The 22,964-nt window shown below is 45.6% G+C and overlaps 1 protein-coding gene across 1 annotated transcript in view; it reads left to right on the forward strand.

Annotated features, from left to right (window-relative positions):
- Positions 1 to 21,893, forward strand: part of SLC16A10 (solute carrier family 16 member 10) — a 201,986-nt gene extending 180,093 nt beyond the window's left edge. The window contains exons 4-6 of the mRNA XM_063917141.1: positions 9,075 to 9,218; positions 15,068 to 15,296; positions 16,339 to 21,893. Coding sequence (XP_063773211.1) covers positions 9,075 to 9,218; positions 15,068 to 15,296; positions 16,339 to 16,568 — 603 coding nt within the window. The 3' untranslated portion in view covers positions 16,569 to 21,893. The remainder of the gene's footprint in view (positions 1 to 9,074; positions 9,219 to 15,067; positions 15,297 to 16,338) is intronic.
- The last annotated feature ends 1,071 nt before the right edge of the window (positions 21,894 to 22,964 follow it).

Genomic DNA, 22,964 nt, shown 5'->3' on the forward strand with positions numbered 1-22,964 from the left:
AAAATTTCTAGTTACGCCACTGTCTGCAGCTCTGTATAATTTTTATAGTATGCATATTATAGATGTTACTTCAGTGCTGATTGGTTGCCATGGGCATTTCTCCACTGGCTCACTTCTCCGCACTTTCACTGCTTAGTAAATGTCCCCCTAAAACATATTAGCAGCCTAGCCTTTCCTAAATACAGTAGTAAACATGCTATATTTTATAAAAGCAAGTGTTGAGTACACCATAAACCTGCTATTATATTGCAGCCTCAGCAGTTATACTATATTTTAATGATTGGGTGTTCTTAGATGCATTCAGGTAATCTGATGCGCTAGTGCCCGATGTCATCATCAGTTTACAGCATGCAACAGGGTTCAAGTACCCGCAAGTCTTCCCTAATCCACTGCTACATGCTCCTTGCTCACTGTCTCTTCCCTCTGTGTCACCCCTGTCTGTCTGTCCCTCCCCTTTAGAATTTAAGCTCTCACAAGCAGGACCCTCTTCCATCATGTGCTTTTCCCTCCCTCACTTATAGAACCTTCACTTCCCACTGCCAATAATGGCACCAAACCTGTGGGTTCAGTTGGCACTGCTCATTTGGGTATTATGTAGCATTGTTTATATAGCTTGTGATCCAAGTACTACAATGTTTTGTACTGTTGTAGGGGGATTTAATTAGGTCTGGAGTTTTTTGCCTAGGCGAAAAAATTGACTGACGTCCTAGTGGATGCTGGGAACTCCGTAAGGACCATGGGGAATAGACGGCTCCGCAGGAGACTGGGCACATCTAAAGAAAGATTTAGGACTATCTGGTGTGCACTGGCTCCTCCCCCTATGACCCTCCTCCAAGCCTCAGTTAGATTTCTGTGCCCGGCTGAGCTGGATGCACACTAGGGGCTCTCCTGAGCTCCTAGGAAGAAAGTATATGTTAGGTTTTTTATTTTCAGTGAGACCTGCTGGCAACAGGCTCACTGCACCGAGGGACTAAGGGGAGAAGAAGCGAACCTACCTAAGTGGTGGTAGCTTGGGCTTCTTAGGCTACTGGACACCATTAGCTCCAGAGGGATCGAACACAGGACCCGACCTCGTCGTCCGTTCCCGGAGCCGCGCCGCCGTCCCCCTTACAGAGCCAGAAGCAAGAAGGTGGTCCGGAAAATCGGCGGCTGAAGACTTCTGTCTTCTCCAAGGTAGCGCACAGCACTGCAGCTGTGCGCTATTGCTCCTCATGCACACCACACACTGCGGTCACTGATGGGTGCAGGGCGCTGGGGGGGGGGTGCCCTGAGCAGCAATATTAACACCTTGGCTGGCGAACTGACACCATATATAGCCCCAGGGGCTATATAGGTGTTTATTAACCCCTGCCAGAACTTTTACAATAGCGGGAGAAAGCCACCGAAAAAGGGGCGGAGCCATCTCCCTCAGCACACTGGCGCCATTTTCCCTCACAGCCCCGCTGGAGGGATCGCTCCCTGGCTCTCCCCTGCAGTCCTGCACTACAGAAAAGGGTTAAAAAGAGAGGGGGGGCACAAATTAGGCGCAGTATAAATATATTATGCAGCTATAAGGGAAAAACACTCTGTATAGTGATATCCCTGTGGTATATAGCGCTCTGGTGTGTGCTGGCATACTCTCCCTCTGTCTCCCCAAAGGGCTTTGTGGGGTCCTGTCCTCTGTCAGAGCATTCCCTGTGTGTGTGCTGTGTGTCGGTACTGCTGTGTCGACATGTATGATGAGGATAATGATGTGGAGGCGGAGCAAATGCCTGTGAATGGGATGTCACCCCCTTGCGGGGTGGATGGACTTATGGAAGGAATTACGTGACAGTGTCAACTCCTTACATAAAAGGTTTGACGACATAGGACAGCCGGCTGCTCAGCTTGTGCCTGTCCAAGCGTCTCAAATGTCATCAGGGGCTCTAAAACAGCCGCTACCTCAGATGGCAGACACAGATGTTGACACGGATACCGACTCCAGTGTCGACGACGATGAGACTAGTGTACCTTCCAATAGGGCCACCCGTTACATGATTGAGGCAATGAAAAATGTATTACACATTTCTGATAATACCCCAGGTACCACAAAAAAGGGTATTATGTTTGGTGACAGAAAACTACCAGTAGTTTTCCTGCATCTGAGGAATTGATATGAGGTGTGTGAGGAAGCGTGGACTTCCCCCGATAAGAAATTGATAATTTCTAAGCAGCGTACCCTTTTCCGCCAGAGGATAGGTCACGTTGGGAAATACCCCCTAGGGTAGATAAAGCGGTTACACGCTTATTAAAAAAGGTGGCACTACCGTCTCCGGATACGGCCGCCCTGAAGTACCTGCTGATAGAAAGCAGAAAACTACCCTTAAAGCTATATACACACACACGGGCATTATATTGAGACCTGCTATTGCCTCGGCATGGATGTGCAGTGCGGCAGCTGCGTGGTCAGATTCCCTGTCAGATAATATTTATACTATAGATAGGGACAATATTTTGCTGAAAATAGAGCATATAAAAGACGCTGTCTTATACATGCGTGATGCACAGAGGGATATTTGCCGACTGGCATCACTAATAAGCGATATGTAAAACCATTGCCGCCAGACGGGGGTTATGGACTCGGCAATGGTCGGGCGATGCCGATTCAAAACGGCACATGGCAGTTTGCCCTATAAGGGGGTGGAACTGTTTGGGGATGGTCTTTCAGACCTCGTTTCCACAGCTACGGCTGGGAAATCAAAACTTTTGCCACAAGCTACCCCACAGCAAAAGTAAGCACTGTAGTATCAGGTACAGTCCCTTAGGCCCCAGAAAAGTAGAGGACTAGAGGCTCATCTTTTCTGCCAAGAGGAAAAGGTAGAGGGAAAAAGCTGCAGCACACAGCTAGTTCCCAAGAGCAGAAGTCCTCCCCTGCGTCCGGTAAGTCCACAGCATGACGCTGGGGCTGCTCAGGCGGACCCGGGTACGGTGGGGGCCCCTCTCAGAGATTCAGCGCACAGTGGGCTCTCTCACAGGTGGATCCCTGGGTTCTGCAAACAGTGTCTCAGGGGTACAGGCTGAAATTCGAGACGTCTCCCCCCCGCCGTTTCCTAAAATCTGCCTTACCGGCAACTCCCTCTGCCAGGGAGGCAGTGTTGGTGGCTATCCAAAAACGGTATTCACAGCAAGTGATTATCAAGGTACCCCTCCTTCAACAGGAAAAGGGTTACTTTTCCACAATGTTTGTGGTACCGAAACCGGACGGTTCGGTGAGACCCATCTTAAATTTAAAATCCTTGAATACATATAACAAAAGATTCGAGTTCAAGATGGAATCGCTCAGGGCGATTATTGCGAACCTGGACGAGGGGGATTACAGGGTCTCTCTGGACATCAAGGATACTTACCTGCATGTCCCCATTTGCCCTCCTCACCAGGAGTACCTCAAGGTTGTGGTACAGGACTGTCACTATCAGTTCCAGACGCTGCCGTTTGGATTATCCACGGCACCGAGGGTCTTTACCAAGGTAATGACCGAAATGATGATACTCCTTCGCAAGAAGGGAGTTTAATTATCCCGTACTTGGACGATCTCCTGATAAAGGCGAGCTCCAAGGAACAGTTGGTAAGGGGGTAGCACTTTCTCGGGAAGTGCTGCAACAGCAGGGCTGGATTCTCAATTCCAAAGTCACAGCTGGTCCCGACGACACGTCTTCTGTTCCTGGGAATGATTCTGGAAACAGACCAGAAAAAAGTGTTTCTTCCAATGGAAAAAGCAGAGGAGTTGTCATCTCTAGTCAGAAACCTCCTAAGACCGGGACAGGTGTCGGTACATCAATGCACACGAGTCCTGAGAAAAATGGTAGCTTCGTACGAAGCAATTCCATTAGGAAAGTTCCACGCAAGGAATTTCCAGTGGGACCTGTTGGACAAATGGTCCGGGTCCCATCTCCAGATACAGCAGCGGATAACCCGGTCGGCAAGAACCAGGGTGTCGCTGCGGTGGTGGCTGCAGAGGGTTCATCTACTAGAGAGCCGCAGATTCGGAATACAGGACTGGGTCCTGGTGACCACGGATGCCAGCCTTCGGGGCTGGGGTGCAGTCACACAGGGAGTGAAATTCCAAGGACTGTGGTCAAAACAGGAGATTTCACTTCACGTAAATTTTCTGGAGCTAAGAGCCATTTACAAGGCCCTAACCCAAACAAGGCCCCTGCTTCAAAACCAGCCGTACTGATCCAATCAGACAACATCACGGTGCTCGCCCATGTAAACAGGCAGGGCGGCACAAGAAGCAGGAGGGCAATGGCAGAAGCCACAAGGATTCCCCGTTGGGCGGAAAATCATGGGGTAGCACTGGCAGCAGTGTTCATTCCGGGAGTGGACAACTGGGAAGCAGACTTCCGCAGCAGACTCCACCCGGGAGAATAGGGACTTCATCCAGAAGTCTTCCAAATGCTGGTAAACCGTTGGGAAAGACCACAGGTGGACATGATGGCGTCCCGCCTCAATAAAAAAGATATTGCTCCAGGTCAAGAGAACCTCAGGCGATCGCTGTGGACGCTCTAGTGACACCACGGGTGTACCAGTCGGTTTATGTGTTCCCTCCTCTCCCTCTCATACCCGAGGTACTGAGGATAATAAGAAAAAGAGGAGTAAGAACTATACTCATTGTTCCGGATTGGCCAAGAAGGGCTTGGTACCAGGAACTACAAGAGATGATCTCAGGGGACCCATGGCCTCTGCCACTCAGACAGGATCTGCTGCAGCAGGGGCCCTGTCTGTTAAAAGACTTACCGCGGCTGCGTTGACGGCATGGCGGTTGAACGCCGGATCCTGAGTGAAAAAGGCATTCCGGAGGAAGTCTTTCTTATCCTGATCAAAGTCAGGAAGGATGTCAGCCTGAAGTTCAGACGTTGTAAGGTAGTGCTGCATATTCAGCCCTTTTTGTGCCCCAGTGGCACCTTGGGATCTCAATGTGGTTTTGGAGTTCCTGGAATCACATTGGTTTGAGCCACTTAAAACCGTGGATTTGAAATATCTCACATGAAAAGTGGTCATGTGTTGGCTCTGGCTTCGGCCAGGCATGTGTCAGAGTTGGCGGCTTTGTCATGAAAAAGCCCTTACCTGACTTTCCATATGGATAGGGCAGAGTTGAGGACTCGTCCTCACTTTCTCCCGAAGGTGGTATCAGTCTTTCACTTGAACCAACCTATTGTGGTGCCTGCGGCTACTAGGGACTTGGAGGATTCCAAGTTACTGGACGTAATCAGGGCCCTGAAAATTTATATTTCCAGGACGGCTGGAGTCAGGAAAACTGACTCGCTGTTTATCCTGGATGCACCCAACTAGCTGGGTGCTCCTGCTTCTAAGCAAACTATAGCGCGCTGGATTTGTAGCACTATTCAGCTTGCGCATTCTGCGGTGGACTACCGCAGCCTAAATCTGTAAAAGCCCATTCCACAAGGAAGGGGGCTCATCTTGGGCGGCTGCCCGAGGGGTCTCGGCTTTACAACTTGGCCGAGCTGCTACTTGGTCAGGGGCAAACACGTTTGCAAAATTCTACAAAATTGATACCCTGGCTGTGGAGGACCTTGAGTTCTCTCATTCGGTGCTGCAGAGTCATCCGCACTCTCCCGCCCGTTTGGGAGCTTTGGTATAATCCCCATGGTCCTTACGGAGTTCCCAGCATCCACTAGGACGTCAGAGAAAATAAGATTTTACTCACCGGTAAATCTATTTCTCGTAGTCCGTAGTGGATGCTGGGCGCCCATCCCTAGTGCGGATTGTCTGCAATACTTGTACAAAGTTATTGTTACAAACATCGGGTTGTTATGGCGAGCCATCTGTTCAGAGGCTCCATTTGTTATCATACTGTTAACCGGGGTTCCTATCACGAGTTATATGGTGTGATTGGTGTGGCTGGTATGAGTCTTACCCGGGATTCAAAATCCTTCCTTATTGTGTCAGTTCTTCCGGGCACAGTGTCCTAACTGAGGCTTGGAGGAGGGTCATAGGGGGAGGAGCCAGTGCACACCAGATAGTCCTAAATCTTTCTTTAGATGTGCCCAGTCTCCTGCGGAGCCGTCTATTCCCCATGGTCCTTACGAAGTTCCCAGCATCCACTACGGACTACGAGAAATAGATTTACCGGTGAGTAAAATCTTATTTTTCACTATTTTTACGAGGATTGGGGATTCGCCCTGTTCAATAGGGCTGTTTTTATGCCTAGGCAAAAAATTCAGCAGGAGCTAAAAACATGTGGATCTGTGAATCCACGTGTTTTCTTACCTGCGCCGGTGAAAACACGGGAAGTTTTAGCTGATTTTAAGGTATTTTTCGTAAATGCCATTTCACCAAAACAAAAGGGGGAAAAGGCATTGGCGAAAATGCCTTAAAAATGGGCGAATTCAATAGCAGGGGGGCGAACTCAATAGCTCCGAGATTACTGTAGCTAATTGAATACCCCTCTTATGGGCCCTACTCACTGGCCGAGGTGCCCGACGGCCGATACGGCCGACGAGCGACCCGGCGGCGGGGGGGGGCAGTGACGGGGGGAGTGAAGCTTCTTCACTCCCCCCGTCACCCGGCTCCATAGACGTGCAGGCAAATATGGACGAGATCGTCCATATTGGCCTGCATGCACAGCCGACAGGAGACCAGCGATGAACGAGCGCGGGGACGCGCATCGTTCATCGCTTAAGTCTCCACACTGAAAGATATGAACGAGATCTCGTTCATTTATGAACGAGATCGTTCATATCTTTCAAAATATCGGCCAGTGTGTAGGGCCCATTAGTCTTTTGCACTTTTTTTCTTGTTTTGATTGCACTGTCTCTGCTTATGTATGACCCCTTGTGGTGCATTTAAATAATAATTACAATAATAAGTTGGAACTATAAAGCCATATATTGTGTAGAGTCCATCAGTTTGCTTAAAGGTGTAGGTGTTTGTGGTAGGTGGACTTATTGCATGATGAGGAATGTGCTGTAGATCACTGGGTTATTTATTCATTAACTAGAAAAACCCTGATTGGCTAAATTTAGGTAACAAGTACTTGTTGTCCCAAATCTTTAATCTGATCATGGAAATGTAACATAATTATAAGATTGGAGTCTCAATATTCCTGGACCCTGAAGCTGTATTCAAGAAAATAATAAATGGTGAAAAAAAAAATCCTATAGAAGGTTTTTCAAGACATAAAACATAAAATCTTGCATTTCCAATTTCCCAGGCCTAGTGTTAAAGTGGCATATGTCAAAAATCTCTAATCTTCCAGCAACACACCTTGAATAGCTATACTTCCTGTGTTATACAGATGTGTCGTAACATACATGGCCTAGATGCATCATCGCTTGTAAAGTGATAAAATGGACAGTGAAAAAGTCCCAGCCAATCAGGTCCTAAGGGGTCTGTTTACTAAGCCTTGGATGGAGATAAATCCGACGGCGATAAAGTCCCAGCCAATCGGCTTCTAACTGCCATGTCACAGGCTGGGTTTGAAAAATGACAGGAGCCGATTAGCTGGGACTTTATCTCCGTCGGATTTATCTCCATCCATGGCTTAGTAAATAGACCCCTTAATGCCATGTCACAGGTTGGCTTTAAAAAATGGCACTTAGGAGCTGATTGGCTGGTACTTTTCACTCTCCATTTTATCACTTTACAAGCGATGGATGGTGCATCAAGCCCCTAGCCTCAATAGGCCATGCGACAGGAGACACTTGGTGCGAAAGAGCCAGTCTAGCATCTTTTTTGCATCTATTTCCCCCAAATTTGCATATTATTCACAACGTGATGCGACAAGACCTTCACAAGACTTCACTGAGTAATTTGTAATGCAACACTTGTATATCTGTGTGCGATGGAGTCTGAATCTGTATATGAAGCACAACCGAACTTGGAGTGAAAAAAGCTGCATCCGCTGCATCATGCCACTTTGTATACAGATTCAGCCTCAGTCACACACAGACATGCAAGTGTGTTTCTGCCATCACAACTACTGTGTCCTATATTGATGTTACCCTGTTTGTACTTTGCTTGTAACACTTTCAATATAAGTGTCACATATTGAATTAATTAGTGCAGTCTCATAAAACCGTTTGTCACATCGAGTTGTGACAGGGTCTATTTACTAAGCTTTGGATGGAGATAAAGTCGACGGAGATAAAGTACCAGCCAATCAGCTCCTCGCTACCATGTTACAGGCTGGGTTTGAAAAATGTCAGTTAGGAGCTGATTGGCTGGTATTTTATCTAAGTCCACTTTACCGCCATCCAAGGCTTAGTAAATAGACCCCTTAGACACAAATTCAGTAGAAAAAGACACTTAGCTTACAAGACGCTCAGTGCAAGCCGAGTCAAGCTGGACCTAGCACACCAAGAAGGGCTGTTTGGCGCAACTGCATCAGCAGTGTATGAGCGCACATCTGTAGTCGTAAGTAACTGTGCGGTGAGAGGTATAAGCTATTTTTAGTACTCTTTGTCTTACATTTTTGGGGATTTTTTTTAAGTTTGAAAATACTCCACAGAATGGGATGTAGTTATGTGACCGGTGGTCAGGATACCTCCGTCACACTACCGACGCCTACATCCCGCCGCTTCGAAATCCCAGTCAGCATGCAGACCAACAGGGACTATTCCCTATTCACTCGTGTGTGTCCACGATACCTATAGAGTGGAGATCAATCCTGTGGCGAGCGCAGCGAGCCACCGAGCCCGCAGCGTGGCAAGCGTATCGAGGCTGTAAGGGGCTTCGTCACGGTCGCCATTACCCCCCCCCCCCCCCGTCGGCATTCTAATACCCGGGATCCCGGCGTCGACATGGTGACTGGCGGGATCCCAAGCGGCAGTCACCCATACCCAACCCATATAAATATACTGTGATCATATACAATTAAGCGTAAAATCTATAAATGAGCCTCAGTGGAAGGGCTATTAATGAGAAAGCGTGCTGACTTTAATTCCCGGAAAGTATTGGAATATATGTGAACAGTGCAGACCAAGGAATGGTATTTATAAATCATATTTAAAACTATGTGACATAATAATATTAAATAATTGATATCATTTACTAAGACTACTTTGTTACTCTTAAATTTGTTTATGTTTTCACAGATGAATCATGTTAAGGAGCGCCTTGGAGGTGATGTAAAGCAAGAGGTTCTCTTACTGTGCCTTGGTATTACATCTGGACTTGGAAGGTTAATTTTTGGGAGAGTTGCAGATTACATTCCAGGTGTGAAGAAGGTGTACTTGCAGGTAACGCTACTTAGCTATACAGCTTGGTCAAACAAAGGTGTGATTTCAAAAAATGAAACCAACTTCATTCATATGGGTTATCAGCATTGGTGGCTGCTGCCCTTTGGCTGCAGCACAGACCACATATTCCATAGTGTGGGACTGTTAACACATATAAACATACATGTGATGTTGTATGTAAAATATGTACTGGCTGTCTGTCCCCTGGGGTCAGCAGCGCTGAATGTTTTGCTGAGCTGACGCTGCAGCTTGGACGCAGCAATTGGCTTGTCTTTCCTCTTTAAGCCCACCCCAAACTCCTGTGAAACTAGGCAATAGGAGTCTGGGGGCAGGCTTAGAACAAGAAATAATGCCAAATGCTGTGTCCCGGGTGCAATTGTTGCTGTGAAAATCACAGTGCTGCTGATTCCCGGGGTCAGGCAGCCAGCAGATAAAGGGTGCTGTTCAGAGTTGGTCGCAGAGTTTGCTCTTGCTGAAAAATATGTGACCATATACTCACATGCTGGGGGCCGCCCAGCACAGCGCAAGGCTGTCCAGCATGTGTGGCGCCGCCCCGTGATGACTTGCAGTGGGTGGCAGGTGAGGCAGAGTTTTCCTGTCATACTAATGTATATGCCACAGGGGATGCAGTTATGTGACATCCAGTCACATTACTGACGCCAGGATCCTGAACGCTCAATAGCATGCCAACCAACAGGGACTATTCTCACTCTTGGGCGTCCACAACGCCCATAGAGTGGGAATAGAAATTGTGGTGAGCGCAGCGAGTCACCGAGCAATCTAACATCCGGGATCAGTATGGTGATTTGACTATATAAAGTATATTAAAAATACAAAGAATTTATTAGAAATATCTTCTTTGTATTATTCCAATCATTTTTGTAGTCAAAACTCTGGAGTAAAAAGTCTATGGCAGGTGAGCCTATCTTTTCCACACATCTCTGATCAAAACTCACCAAATTTTCAGCAGTATATACTGCCGCACCTGTGTGTAATGCCCACATGAACCCTTTGGCTCATATATTGTGTGTACATCTAGCTCTGGTACTAGCCAGTGTCTCCTGAGCCATTTACCTTACCACACACCTCTGGCCTACACAGCATGGCCGCATAGGCAGGTGCACCGCCTCTACGTTTCCTTTTGCAGGAAACACAGCAACGTCATAGGCCGGCCATGAAAATGCCTGTGATACGCCTGCATTTCCCGATTCCCCCACCCCACCCCCATGCAATGTGTGGTCTACACTACAGCCCACGAACAGCAGCAGCTGCTGGTTATCAGCTCTAATAGCTTTAGACCTTACACAAACCATGAGGGGTACACATTTCCCTATTATGATTGTTAATACATTCTAGAATTTTTTTGTAATCCATAACTTATGCATTGACTTCTTTTCCTGCAATAATTACTTTTTTCCAAGCCATGCCTTATGTAGTATACACATATATTGTCAGATTCAGTTCAGCACAGGGTCCCACTGAGGGTCACAAAAAGTGCCACTGAGCACAAATAGTGACTGTTTCTTACCTCTAGCATCCTGGGAGGCTTTGATGGGACCTTGCACAGAATTGAACTGACCCCATAATATGCCTATAAACAGATGGATACATGTTAAATTTGGTCACACATCTAGGTAGGCAGACAACACATGTATGTCAGTTATGTCCTCTAGCCCAATGGCAGAATCTCATGGAACCCAACCAGGGAGGTAGGAGGACTGAAGCAGACACTGTGAAATAGTAGTTATCGTCTACATGGTTTTCTCCAGTCACAGTCGCCATTTGATGTTGACCAGAATCATCAGTAATTTTTTCTCAAAATTGTTAGTTTTTAGCCTGTTAGGTGTAATATGGACCAATGCAGTGTAAAAAGCATGTGTCCCTTTACATTCTTGTTCCATATATGTGCATACATTTGCTGTAGGTTTTCTGCTGAGTACATCCTTCACATCACACAGTGAAAACTTCTCTCAGATGTCACCACCACAAGCTGGAGTGCAGAGAGACAGACGCATATAAAGCACTGTCTATCTATCTATCTATCTATCTATCTATCTATCTATCTATCTATCTATCTCATAAGAAGGGTTTGTTCATTTTATGGATAGTCACTTTTTTCATTATTTCTTTGCCTCTTACCAAAAAGTGTGGGAAAAATCCCTTGGTTTCCTTTCCAGTTATGCATCATTTCACCCAGCCTAATAGTTTATTTTAAGCAAAAGCTGCAACACAGAGCTGTTGGCCCCTTTGGCTTTGTCATTGCCAATATACGTAATTGCACTTACTATCCCATGTGTACATATACTGCACAGGGGATGCCTGTGATGGGTGTGGTATATTTTGTCAATCTTCAACATGTTGGCATGGTCATAATGTTAAAATAGTTGGTGTGTGACCACGCCCACATTCATCATGTCGTCACTGATTAAATATTGACACGATTAGAATGTCGAAAAACATGTGGGACCAGTTGTGTCTCAGGTCATAATGACTTCCAGTAGTGAGTATATCACTAATCAGAATCCTCCCCCTAGTGCCTAACCCTAACCTTCCCTGCCAAAGCTTATCCATAACCCTCCCACAGTGCCTAACCCAAACCTCTTCTCCCGTAGCTTAGCTCTAACCCTAACCCTCCCGTAGCCTATCCCTCCCAGCCAGTCCCTAACCCAAACCTCGTCTCCCGTAGCCTATCTCTAACCCTCTCCCTAGTGTCCAACCCTAACCCTCCCGTATCCTATCCCTATCCCTCCCAGCCAGTGCCTAACCCAAACTTCTTCTCCCGTAGCTTAGCTCTAACCCTCTCCCTAGTGTCCAACCCTAACCCTCCCGTATCCTATCCCTATCCCTCCCAGCCAGTGCCTAACCCAAACTTCTTCTCCCGTAGCTTAGCTCTAACCCTATCCCTAGTGTCCAACCCTAACCCTCCCGTAGCCTATCCCTCCCAGCCAGTCCCTAACCCAAACCTCGTCTCCCGTAGCCTATCTCTAACCCTCTCCCTAGTGTCCAACCCTAACCCTCCCGTATCCTATCCCTATCCCTCCCAGCCAGTGCCTAACCCAAACCTCTTCTCCCGTAGCTTAGCTCTAACCCTCTCCCTAGTGTCCAACCCTAACTCTCCCGTATCCTATCCCTATCCCTCCCAGCCAGTGCCTAACCCAAACCTCGTCTCCCGTAGCCTAGCTCTAACCCTCTCCCTAGTGTCCAACCCTAACCCTCCCGTATCCTATCCCTATCCCTCCCAGCCAGTGCCTAACCCAAACCTCGTCTCCCGTAGCCTAGCTCTAACCCTCTGCCTAGTGTCCAACCCTAACCCTCCCATAGCCAATCCCTATCTCTCTCAGCCAGTCCCTAACCCAAACCTCGTCTCCTGTAGCATAGCTCTAACCCTCTCCATAGTGTTCAACCATTACCCCTACTGTAGGCTATCCCTCCTAGCCAGTGCCTATCCCAGACCTCATCTACAGTAGCCTAGCTCTAACCCTTTTCCTTGTACCTAACCCTCCTATAGCCTATCCCTCCCTCTAGTGCCTAACCCTCCCTTAGCCTTTCCCTAAAAACTCTCATTAGTGCCGCCCAACCCTGAGCTTTCCATAGCTTAACTCTAACCCTCCCCCTGTCTGTGTAGAATAAGCAAGTTTCCCTGGTGCCAATTAACTACCCAGTGTTTATAACAGAGTTGCTGCAGCTTTCCAAAAAAAACAGGGAATACTCAACCCTTTTTTAAAACCAAAGACCAATAATTGAAAGCGCTGGCAAGCTGTATATGTATGAATAAAATAATTTTTATTTTATTATCCAGTCCAATTTAAAACATCATACCAGTAGGATACATTTTAAAACAAAATTACACGCTTTCCCAAGCAGACGTTCCTACAAGCTTTTTTCGGCTTACAGATGCTGATTTATTTAGATATTATTTTTACAAATAGCTTTTATGTATCTATTTAGTCTCTGTGAGCCAGTTATTTCTCACAATACAGTCATGTACAATAATAAAAGTATTCTAAGCTTTGTCTGTGTGGAAAAAGATACTATTATCTCCACAATACTTCCAAAAGTGATCTCCACATATTCTCTATGAAAAGACTTTGCTTTGTCCACAGTACTGCAGTGTTGTTGTTAATTAATAAATCAGCAGTCTATTCGATCACAGGCTGTTAATTAGAACAGACCTTTGCTTAGTATGTTAGCAGCAGCACACTAAAATCCTCAATTGTAAAGGTGGGTACACACTGGCCGATATAATGGGCGTTCTCTTGAACGGCCGATATATCGCGGGTCCGTCGACCAGTGTGTAAGGCCGATACGTCTGTGAACTCCGTCGTTCACAGACGTATCGCGTCGGCCCCGCTGCACAGCCGACGGCCAATATATCTACTGATATATTGGCACGTCGCTGTGTGTGTACGGGCGGTCGGCCTACCGCCCGTACACATGCTGCGGCGGCCGGCGGTGATTGACAGCTGAACTGGGTGGGCGTGTGTACACGCCCACCCAGTTCATGACGTTAGTCCCCGACGGATCAGGCAGTGTGTATGCACAACACACTGCCCGATCCGTCCATAGATATATCTGTCGATCAATTGATCGGCAGATATATCTACCAGTTTGTACCCACCTTCAGGCAAGTCAGTTAATTATAGCATATTTACTGCTTCTTCAGTGATTAAAACATGGCCATGCTGTATATTTAAAACAAATTGCCACATCCTTCCTAACTTACTTAGAGAATGCTGTTCTGTACGCTCCCGGCTCTGGCAGCTAATTCCTTTTGAATGAGCCATATCAGGAGATCAGTATCCAGTTCCACATCAGATAGGAGGTTGAGGTGTGTGTAAAAGATCCGCTGGTAGCACTAAAACGCGTTTCTCCGCCTTTACAGGTACTTGGCAGCTTCCTCAGTCACTAAAACGCGTTTCTCCGCCTTTACAAGTTCTCAGCAGTCACTAGTGACTAACTGAGGAAGCTGCCGAGAACTTGTAAAGGCAGAGAAACGCGTTTTAGTGCTACTTGCCTTGAAAAAGGGACCTAGGAGTCCCGAAACACGTTGTAGTTGCCCTGGTGTGCCTATATCATCTATTGGACGTTTTGGACGGTCAGTGGGGATAAAATCATAGGAGCCAAGAAGTAGGGTATTTTCCCGAGGGTACTCTGTTTCGTTTTGCACTTGCGACTCCCATTACCTTCACCGGTACGATTGCATTCCTTTTACCCATATGCTTTCTTAATAGTTTTTACTCTGGAAATCCATATATGTTTATATGTTTTATGAGTTTATTAAAAAAATGTGATATATATATAGCTTGGAAACACTCTATCCACTAAAGTGTTTGACTTATAATATTGGGCCTAATTAAGACCTGGTCGCTGCAGCCGAGCCCTGTGCTGTGTGCGCACGGCATCTCACTTGTGCGATCGCCTCTGCCTGATTGACAGGCAGAGGCGATCGCAGGGCATGTCAGCGGCGTTGCGGCTGCATTTTTGGAACGCGGTCCGGACAACCCAGGTGTGTCCAGACCGCTTGCGGGGCAGGCTGTGGCGGCTGTTTGATGTCACATGCAACCGCTGCAACCCTAATCATGGCGGGTAGCAGCCTGCTTACCGTAGGCAGCGAGCTACTTGGAAGGTGTGAAAGCTGCTATGATTTTGCATGTCTGCGGAGGGGGGTGGATCAGGACTGGGGTCAGGACTGTACTGGGCTTTCCCCTCTGCATGTCAGAGATTTTGATCGTAGATGTGCGTTTTTTCGCACATCTATGATCAGGTCTGAATTAGGCCCATAGTGTGGTAATATAATATGTATGTACTATAGTATGATAATATTATCCTTCATATTTTACTTTCTGTAGGTAGTGTCTTTTTTTTTCATTGGACTGATGTCAATGATGATCCCGTTATGCCACAACTTTGGGGGTCTAATTGCTGTCTGCCTTTTCATGGGCTTATTTGATGGCTGCTTCATATGCATCATGGCTCCCATTGCTTTTGAGCTTGTTGGACCAGAGAATGTATCTCAGGCCATTGGATTTCTGCTTGGATTTATGTCCATTCCAATGACTGTTGGTCCTCCTGTTGCAGGTAAATATGAATTTCAATAGGCTATTTTTTACTGTGCCCATTTGTTTCAAATCATAAGTAATACCATATCGTATTTTGAGATTTTATGTTTGTTTTCCAGTCCTCAAAACATAACTAATGTGACCTGTTGAGTACAAACAAGCACTTGTACCCTGGTGGGACTTCATCTAATTTGTAAATGAACTTTCAGTTAAGACAGGGAGCATGTGTTAGATAGTTCAGGGACACTTTACCATGCCATAATGGCATGAACATGTGCAGACAATTCACTACAGAAACTGTCCTGATTCAGAGGTAGGCACTGGGCACAGTTGCCTGCACAACTGCGATTTCCTTTGCAGTGGACTAGTGAAAATATGCTAATGACTCTGCCATCTTGTGCACAGAGATGCCCACTGTTGGCGCCTCACATCCACCTGCTCACACACGTGAGCGGGAACATCGGGCACACATCAGTCGGACCATCGGACCACTGAGCAAACTATCGGTCCACTGCATCCGACATCAACATTGTGTCCACCTCTGAATCAGGTCCAATTACTGAACTTTCCTGTAATAGTAAGTCTGTATTATTATCATCCTTTATATGGTGCCACAAGCAGGAGCATTCTAGAGAAGAGATGGCCCGTGTGCAGGCTCGGTCTGGGCCCCCTCCTCTCTAGCCGGCAGCGCTGTATCTCTGGGCACTAGGGTCCTTACGGGACCCTAATGCTGTCCCAGAGCCTAGAGCGCATGTTCAGATCTTTGGGAAAATGGCGCAGCAGCCATTTTCCCAGTGATTTTCCTACTGCACATGCACAAAACACAGAGGAAATGGTGTGGCGCTATTTTCCCAGTGATTTCTGCAGTGCTGCTGCTGCGCCGCAGGACTCCGGAGGGTAAGTATTAAAAATAATGGGTGCAGGGTGTGCGTGCAGGAAGAGGACTAAGAGCTTATAGTTTAAAGGGGAAGATCAGATGGACAGGGTGACACACATGGGAGAGACAGGGAGCTAGGAGCATGGAGTATCTAGCTTCCTAATTATCCTCTCTGCTTCTCCAGGTTTATTACGTGACAGTCTTGGCTCTTACGATGTTGCATTTTATCTGGCGGGTATCCCCCCTATCATTGGTGGAATTATCCTCTGTCTCATCCCATGGGTACATGGAAGGACTTTACAGGAAAAAACAAAAGTTCCGAACGGAGACCCTGAAAAGATGATGCTGGATAACACTACATTAAAGCCAGGCTCAGCCGAGGATGCTAGAAAAGAAGATGTATCTGTCATATAATTCACATTGTTTTACAGAAACAGATTTTCATATATTCTTTTTATCTTTTGTATGACAATTACCAAATAGTTGAGACTGGTGCTACAATCCCAAAGCTGTATGTTCATGCTAAGCTGTTTTGCTTGCACTTCCCAGTGAGCCTGCCATGTCAAGATCCCTTCATTTCCGCTCAGTGAAACTCAAAGCACACGTGTGTACATGCTGCAGGGACTAACGAGCAGGGAAATGACTGCCAAGGAGAAGTATTATATACTTATTAACAGGAAAGCTTTGACCTCTTGTAGCTTTATATCAGTTCAACTTTTATTATTGTAACAACTGTCTTCTTATTCAGTTTCCATGGCTGAACATGATTATGCAGTGTTTTCAGACTTTAGTGTACAAAAATGTTATCAGAGCCTACAATGTACAGTAGATTTACTGGGAAAAAACTTATATACTTATGATATTTGATTTCCGATGATGTTGGATATCCCCAATCATTTCCAGTAATATTGTAGCTGACCAGAAAATATGCGGCAAATCCAGTTACTGGCTTGCCCCCTATATGCCCTTGCAGAGGGGCTTTGTGGGCAGCAACATCACCAGCTTTGCCTCGTAGCCCTCAGAGGTACACAGGAAAGCTAGCAATGTCCTTCCTCCCGATGTTTAGCGGCACATCACTCATAATGGATCAGCCCCTATGTGACTATTGTATTATACATGTCCAGTTGTGCTATGAATGTCTGAGCCTTTAGGCCATGGGTCTTCAACCTGCAGCCCTCCAGTTGCTGTTGAACTACACGTCCCAGCATACCCTGCCTTAGTTTTAGCATGCCTTAATATAAAAAATGTTGAAGGGCATGCTGGAATGTGTAGTTCCTCAGTAGCTGGAGGGCTGCTGGTTGAAGACCCATGCTTTAGACAAACACTTGCAATGTAAAATATAATATTTTGGTATCAAAGCAAGGAGGTTTCCCTGCTACATTTGAATGGTATTCTCAGTGGTGTCAACTGCGGCACTTATTACTGAACAATAGGGGTAATTCAGACCTGTTTGCTCGCTAGCATTTTTTGCAGTGCTGTGATCAGGTCAGAACTGCACTTGCGTATGCACCACAATGCGCAGACGCGTCGCATGGGTACAAAGCAGATCGTTGCTGTTTGATGGGTTTTACGAAGAATCCATTCGCACAGCCCATCGCAAGGAGAAGGACAGGAAGAAGGTGTTTGTGGGTGGCAACTGATCGTTTTCAGGGAGTGGGTGGAAAAACGCAGGCGTGTCTAAGCGTTTGCAGGACGGGTGTCTGACGTCAATTCCGGTCCCGGACAGGCTGACGTGATCGCAGCGGCTGAGTAAGTCCTGGACTACTCAGAAACTGCACAAGATCTTTTTGTACCGCTCGGCTGCACATGCGATCGCACACTTGCACAGCTAAAATACACTCCCCGGTGGGCAGCGACTATGCGAACGCAGAACTGCAAAAAAACACTAGCGAGCGATCAGGTCTGAATTACCCCCAATGTCCGGGTTCTGTTTATATACTATAAACGTTATAGATCATAGCATACCTCCCAACTGTGCTGATTTTGGCGGAACAGTCACATTTTTTGGGGACTGTCCCGCTGTCCCACCCCTTAAGTTGCATTGTTCCGCGGTGGGGGGGCAGTTGGAAGACCCTCCCTAACTCGCTGCTCTGCTTAGCAAGGCAGCGGTGAATAGACGCTGTAAGCATGCGCACAGCGTGTATTCACCAGGAGAGAGAGACAGGGGGCCCTCACAGCGGCAAAAATTGGGGTCGTGGCTTTGCGGGAAGTACCATAATCGCGGGCCCTGCCCCCTAAAAGCATGTGCTTTTGTCCCTCCTCCCAGCCGGCAAATGTTGGGAGGTATGATCATACCCTAAACCACTATCAGCACTTACTATGCAATGCTCTGCATAATCAGTCTAACTCAGAAAAAAATATAAGATGAATGTAAGCTATTCATTATGCAAATTATTTTAATACATCATCTATTCAATGTGCACTAAGCCAAAAATGTAAATAAAAATTGCCTTATATAAAGAGTTACTAGCAACATTCAGGGCCTGCTTCTGAGTTACACGTAAAAGTGCATGCAGCAGCCTCTATTGGCAGACACCCGTCTGCTGGTTTATGGAAATAACATACAAACTTCTTCCATTGTGTACATACATGCAGCTGATGTTCAATGACTGAGACGCCCACTTTTAGAGTCTATGCACGCTGTAATAATGATCGGTGTGTTTCTCCATCTGACCATGGCCTCCTATACCTGCATCTGTGCGTCTGGAAACGCAGCTGTTTGCATTGACACGCCTGAGACATTCCCATAATACGCCCACTGAACGGACCATTTTTGAGTGCACAACTTTTCACCTCCCAGTCACCACCCAGTAACACCCATCACTATTCTGCCACACTTCTTATACCATCTGACCTGATTACAACAGCACCTTTGTGCGTTCACTTGGAGCAACACATGCGCACACAGGCGCCTCCTGCACCATTTGCATTTCATGTGTGCAGTATTGCACAGCCGCTTCCTTGTAAAGCACAAATCTGAATCAGGCCCTAAGTCAGGAGTTTGCTTTCTATTAGTAGACAGCAGTTGCTCATTGCGATATCATCATGTCGCCAGTGCCTTAATAAAATAACATGTAGAATTCCTGGTACAAGCAGGTGGCCAAATTGAACAATAGCTGGAGTACAGGCTTCAAACTCCCAGATCTTGTCTGGCTTCACAGGTGCCAATTAATGTGATTGGAATATACCCGTACATACAGCTCATTAGCGTTTGTGTTTCTGTAGAAAGTGCTTGGAACCTGCCATAAAAGAAAGAAGACTGCAACACATGGTATAAGCCTATACAAAGACTAGTAGTATATTTGTTTTGCAGTTTTTCAGAAAAATAATAATAGCAATGAACCAAATGCAAACAATGGGAAGGAGTCACAACAGCTCAAGAGCCAAAGAATGAAGTCTTGTTCTTTATTGGAATAGCAATTACAAAAGTACAAAGCAATGTAACCCAACAACATTGTTTCACACCCAATGGCGAAGTCTGTTTGTGGCAGCCAGTCCAGTTTGACCCTTTGGATATTTTTACATTGTTTGTACAGTGCTTCTTGAACTCTGTAAGCAGGGTGTGCTTCTTGAACTGTGTGAATATACACACATACACACACACACACACACACACACACACACACACACATACGCAGAGGTGAATACATTTATTGGCACACTTACAGCTCAATAAAATAATTCTTCATTCCTCTTAAAAAGTTAAATTAAAGGCTACTGTCTCATGTATATCTACATGCCTTTGCTATGTCATAAAATAAAGCAAAGAACCTGTGAAAACAGGTAAATTATTGCTTATTTTCCATAATTTAAAATAGCCTGGACAGATTTGTTGGTACCCCTTAGAAAACATAATAAATAATTGGATTATTCTGATATTTTAAAGTAATTGTTTTTTAAATTAGCATCACACATGTCCTCAATAATCTAACCAGTCATTCAGCCTATTTAAATAGAGAAATGTAGTCACTCTGCTGTTTGGTCTCACTGTGTGCCCCACACTGAACATGGACCAGAGAAAACAAAGGAGAGAGTTGTCTGAGGAGATCAGAAGGAAAATTATAGACAACTGTGTTAAAGGTAAATGCTATACGACCATGTCCATGCAGCTTGATGTTCCTGTATCTACAGTTGCAAATGTTTTTAAGAAATTTAAAGTCATGCAACTGTAGCCAACCTCCCTGGATGCAGACACAAGAGAAAAATTAACCCTTATTGAACAATAGGATAGTGAGAATGGTTAAAAAAAAAAAAAAAGAGCCAAGGTAAACTTCCAAACAATTACAATTTGAACCACCGAGGTCAAGGTATGTCATTGTCTGATCGCACCATCCAGTGGTTTTTGAGAGACGGTGTGCTTTGTAGAAGAAGACTCAGGAGGACTCCACTTTTGAAAAAATAACATAAAAAACCCAGACTGTAATTTTCTAAAATGCATATTGACATTATGCGTCTGGGAGAATGTTCTATGAACATGAGTCTAAACTGGAGATTTCTGGCAAGTCACATCAGCTCTTTGGCCCTCATTCCGAGTTGTTCGCTCGTTCTTTTTCATCGCATCGCAGTGAAAATCCGCTTAGTACGCATGCGCAAAGTTCGCACTGCGACTGCGCCAAGTAACTTTACTATGAAGAAAGTATTTTTACTCACAGCTTTTTCTTCGCTCCGGCGATCGTAATGTGATTGACAGGAAATGGGTGTTACTGGGCGGAAACACAGCGTTTCAGGGGCGTGTGGCTGAAAACGCTACCGTTTCCGGAAAAAACGCAGGAGTGGCCGGAGAAACGGTGGGAGTGCCTGGGCGAACGCTGGGTGTGTTTGTGACGTCAACCAGGAACGACAAGCACTGAACTGATCGCACAGGCAGAGTAAGTCTGGAGCTACTCTGAAACTGCTAAGTAGTTAGTAATCGCAATATTGCGAATACATCGGTCGCAATTTTAAGAAGCTAAGATTCACTCCCAGTAGGCGGCGGCTTAGCGTGAGCAACTCTGCTAAATTCGCCTTGCGACCGACCAACTCGGAATGAGGGCCATTGTTCACAGATGAAAAAAATAAGTTGGTAAATAAAAGACCACACCTACTGTAAAACATGGAGGAGGCTTAGTTATGTTTTAGGATGCTTTTCTGCGTGCAGCCTTGAATCTGTGCAGGGCACAATGAAATAGCAAGACTGTTTAGGCATTTTGAAGTGAGACATACTGCCCAGTGTCAATGACCCAAAACACACAGCTAAAAGCACCCAAGAATGGATAAGAACAGAAGATTGGACTATTCTGCAGTGGCCTTCTATGAGCCCTGATCTGAATCCTATCGAACATTTATGGAAAAAGCTGAAGCATGCATTCTGGAGAAGGCATCCATTACACCTGACACAGCTGAAGCAGTTTGCTAAGAAAAAGTGGTCCAAACTACCTGTTGATAGATACAGAAGTCTCATTGAGAGCTATAGAAATTGCATGATTGCAGTGATTGCCTCTAAAGATTGTGTAACAAAAGATTAGGTCTCAGAATTTTTGTTAATTCTGTTTTATTTTGTGTTATTATTTAAAATAATCTGCTGAATCAAAAAAATGCTGGATGTCAATTCCTATTTGCACTTATTTTAGTGAAATGTGGATTCTTTTTTCATGGAAGGGTACCAACAAATGCGTCCACGTCTATATTTTACGTGTGTGTGTGTGTGTGTGTGTGTGTGTGTGTGTGTGTGTGTGTGTGTGTGTGTGTGTGTGTGTGTGTGTGTGTGTACAGAAAAAGAAAGAACAAAGAGGCGCTAAAATTGGTAATGATATACCCATCTCACTTGAAATAGTCCACAATTTGCTTGAAGGAAACCACTTAGAGATCCTGAAAGACGTACGTTCTTAAATGGTGAAACAAGTCAATTCAATGGTATACAGAGATGATGTAAGCCCAAATAAGGAAAACAGCTTCTTTGCTGAAGGACCGTATCATAAATTCATAAATTCTCTATAGAACTCTGATGGAAACTTGGATCCTGCAAGTAGACCCTCACACCAAAAAGACACCCAAAAAAACACAAATAGCCAGTTGTTAGATATATAAAAAGTTTTTCATTTATTATATAACCTCGTTAAGATAATTGGCTTACACTAATAATTCATAAGGGTGTGGTTTTCTTCTAACTGGGGAAAATGACATCACCACTTGTCTTTTCCCTATTATGGGTAAATGCTCCTGACAGTGGCTACTTCCCACAGTGCTGGAAGAATCCTGCCCCTTCAACCAATGTGTTTTGTCCTACACAGACTTCATCAGGCATATAGTATATATAGGTATATCAGATAGTAGTCACTTCTAGGAAGGATTACTGTCACTATTGAGAAGTGCTATTAATGTATACTGATTTTAGGACTTGATGCATATCCCCCATTCTTATAAATAATTGAGGTTGTGTTTATGCATTTTTATGTAGATTCATATAAAAATGCATAAACACAACCTCAATTTATCATACGAATGGAGGATCCGCATCAAGGGCCTAATTCATTAAGGATCGTATTTGCAAAATTGCTCGCAACAGATTTGCAAATGCAATCCTTAGCAATGGAAATGCAGGAGGAGGTGCATAGCATTTGTAACCATCAGTAACCAGCCTTCTCCCATCCCATACCAACCCTCCCACCAACTCTGACATCTTTCTCCCATGCATCTAAAGAGGAAGTCATGGCCCTCATTCGTTCCTGTCCCCTCACCACCTCCCCACTTGACCCTATCCCCTCCCACCTCCTCCGCTACCTCTCTCCTTCTGCTTGTTCCCATCTTTCCCACCTTCTCAATCTCTCCCTC

The sequence above is a fragment of the Pseudophryne corroboree genome, chromosome 4 (assembly GCF_028390025.1).
Source record: "Pseudophryne corroboree isolate aPseCor3 chromosome 4, aPseCor3.hap2, whole genome shotgun sequence".
Taxonomy (NCBI): Eukaryota; Metazoa; Chordata; class Amphibia; order Anura; family Myobatrachidae; genus Pseudophryne; species Pseudophryne corroboree.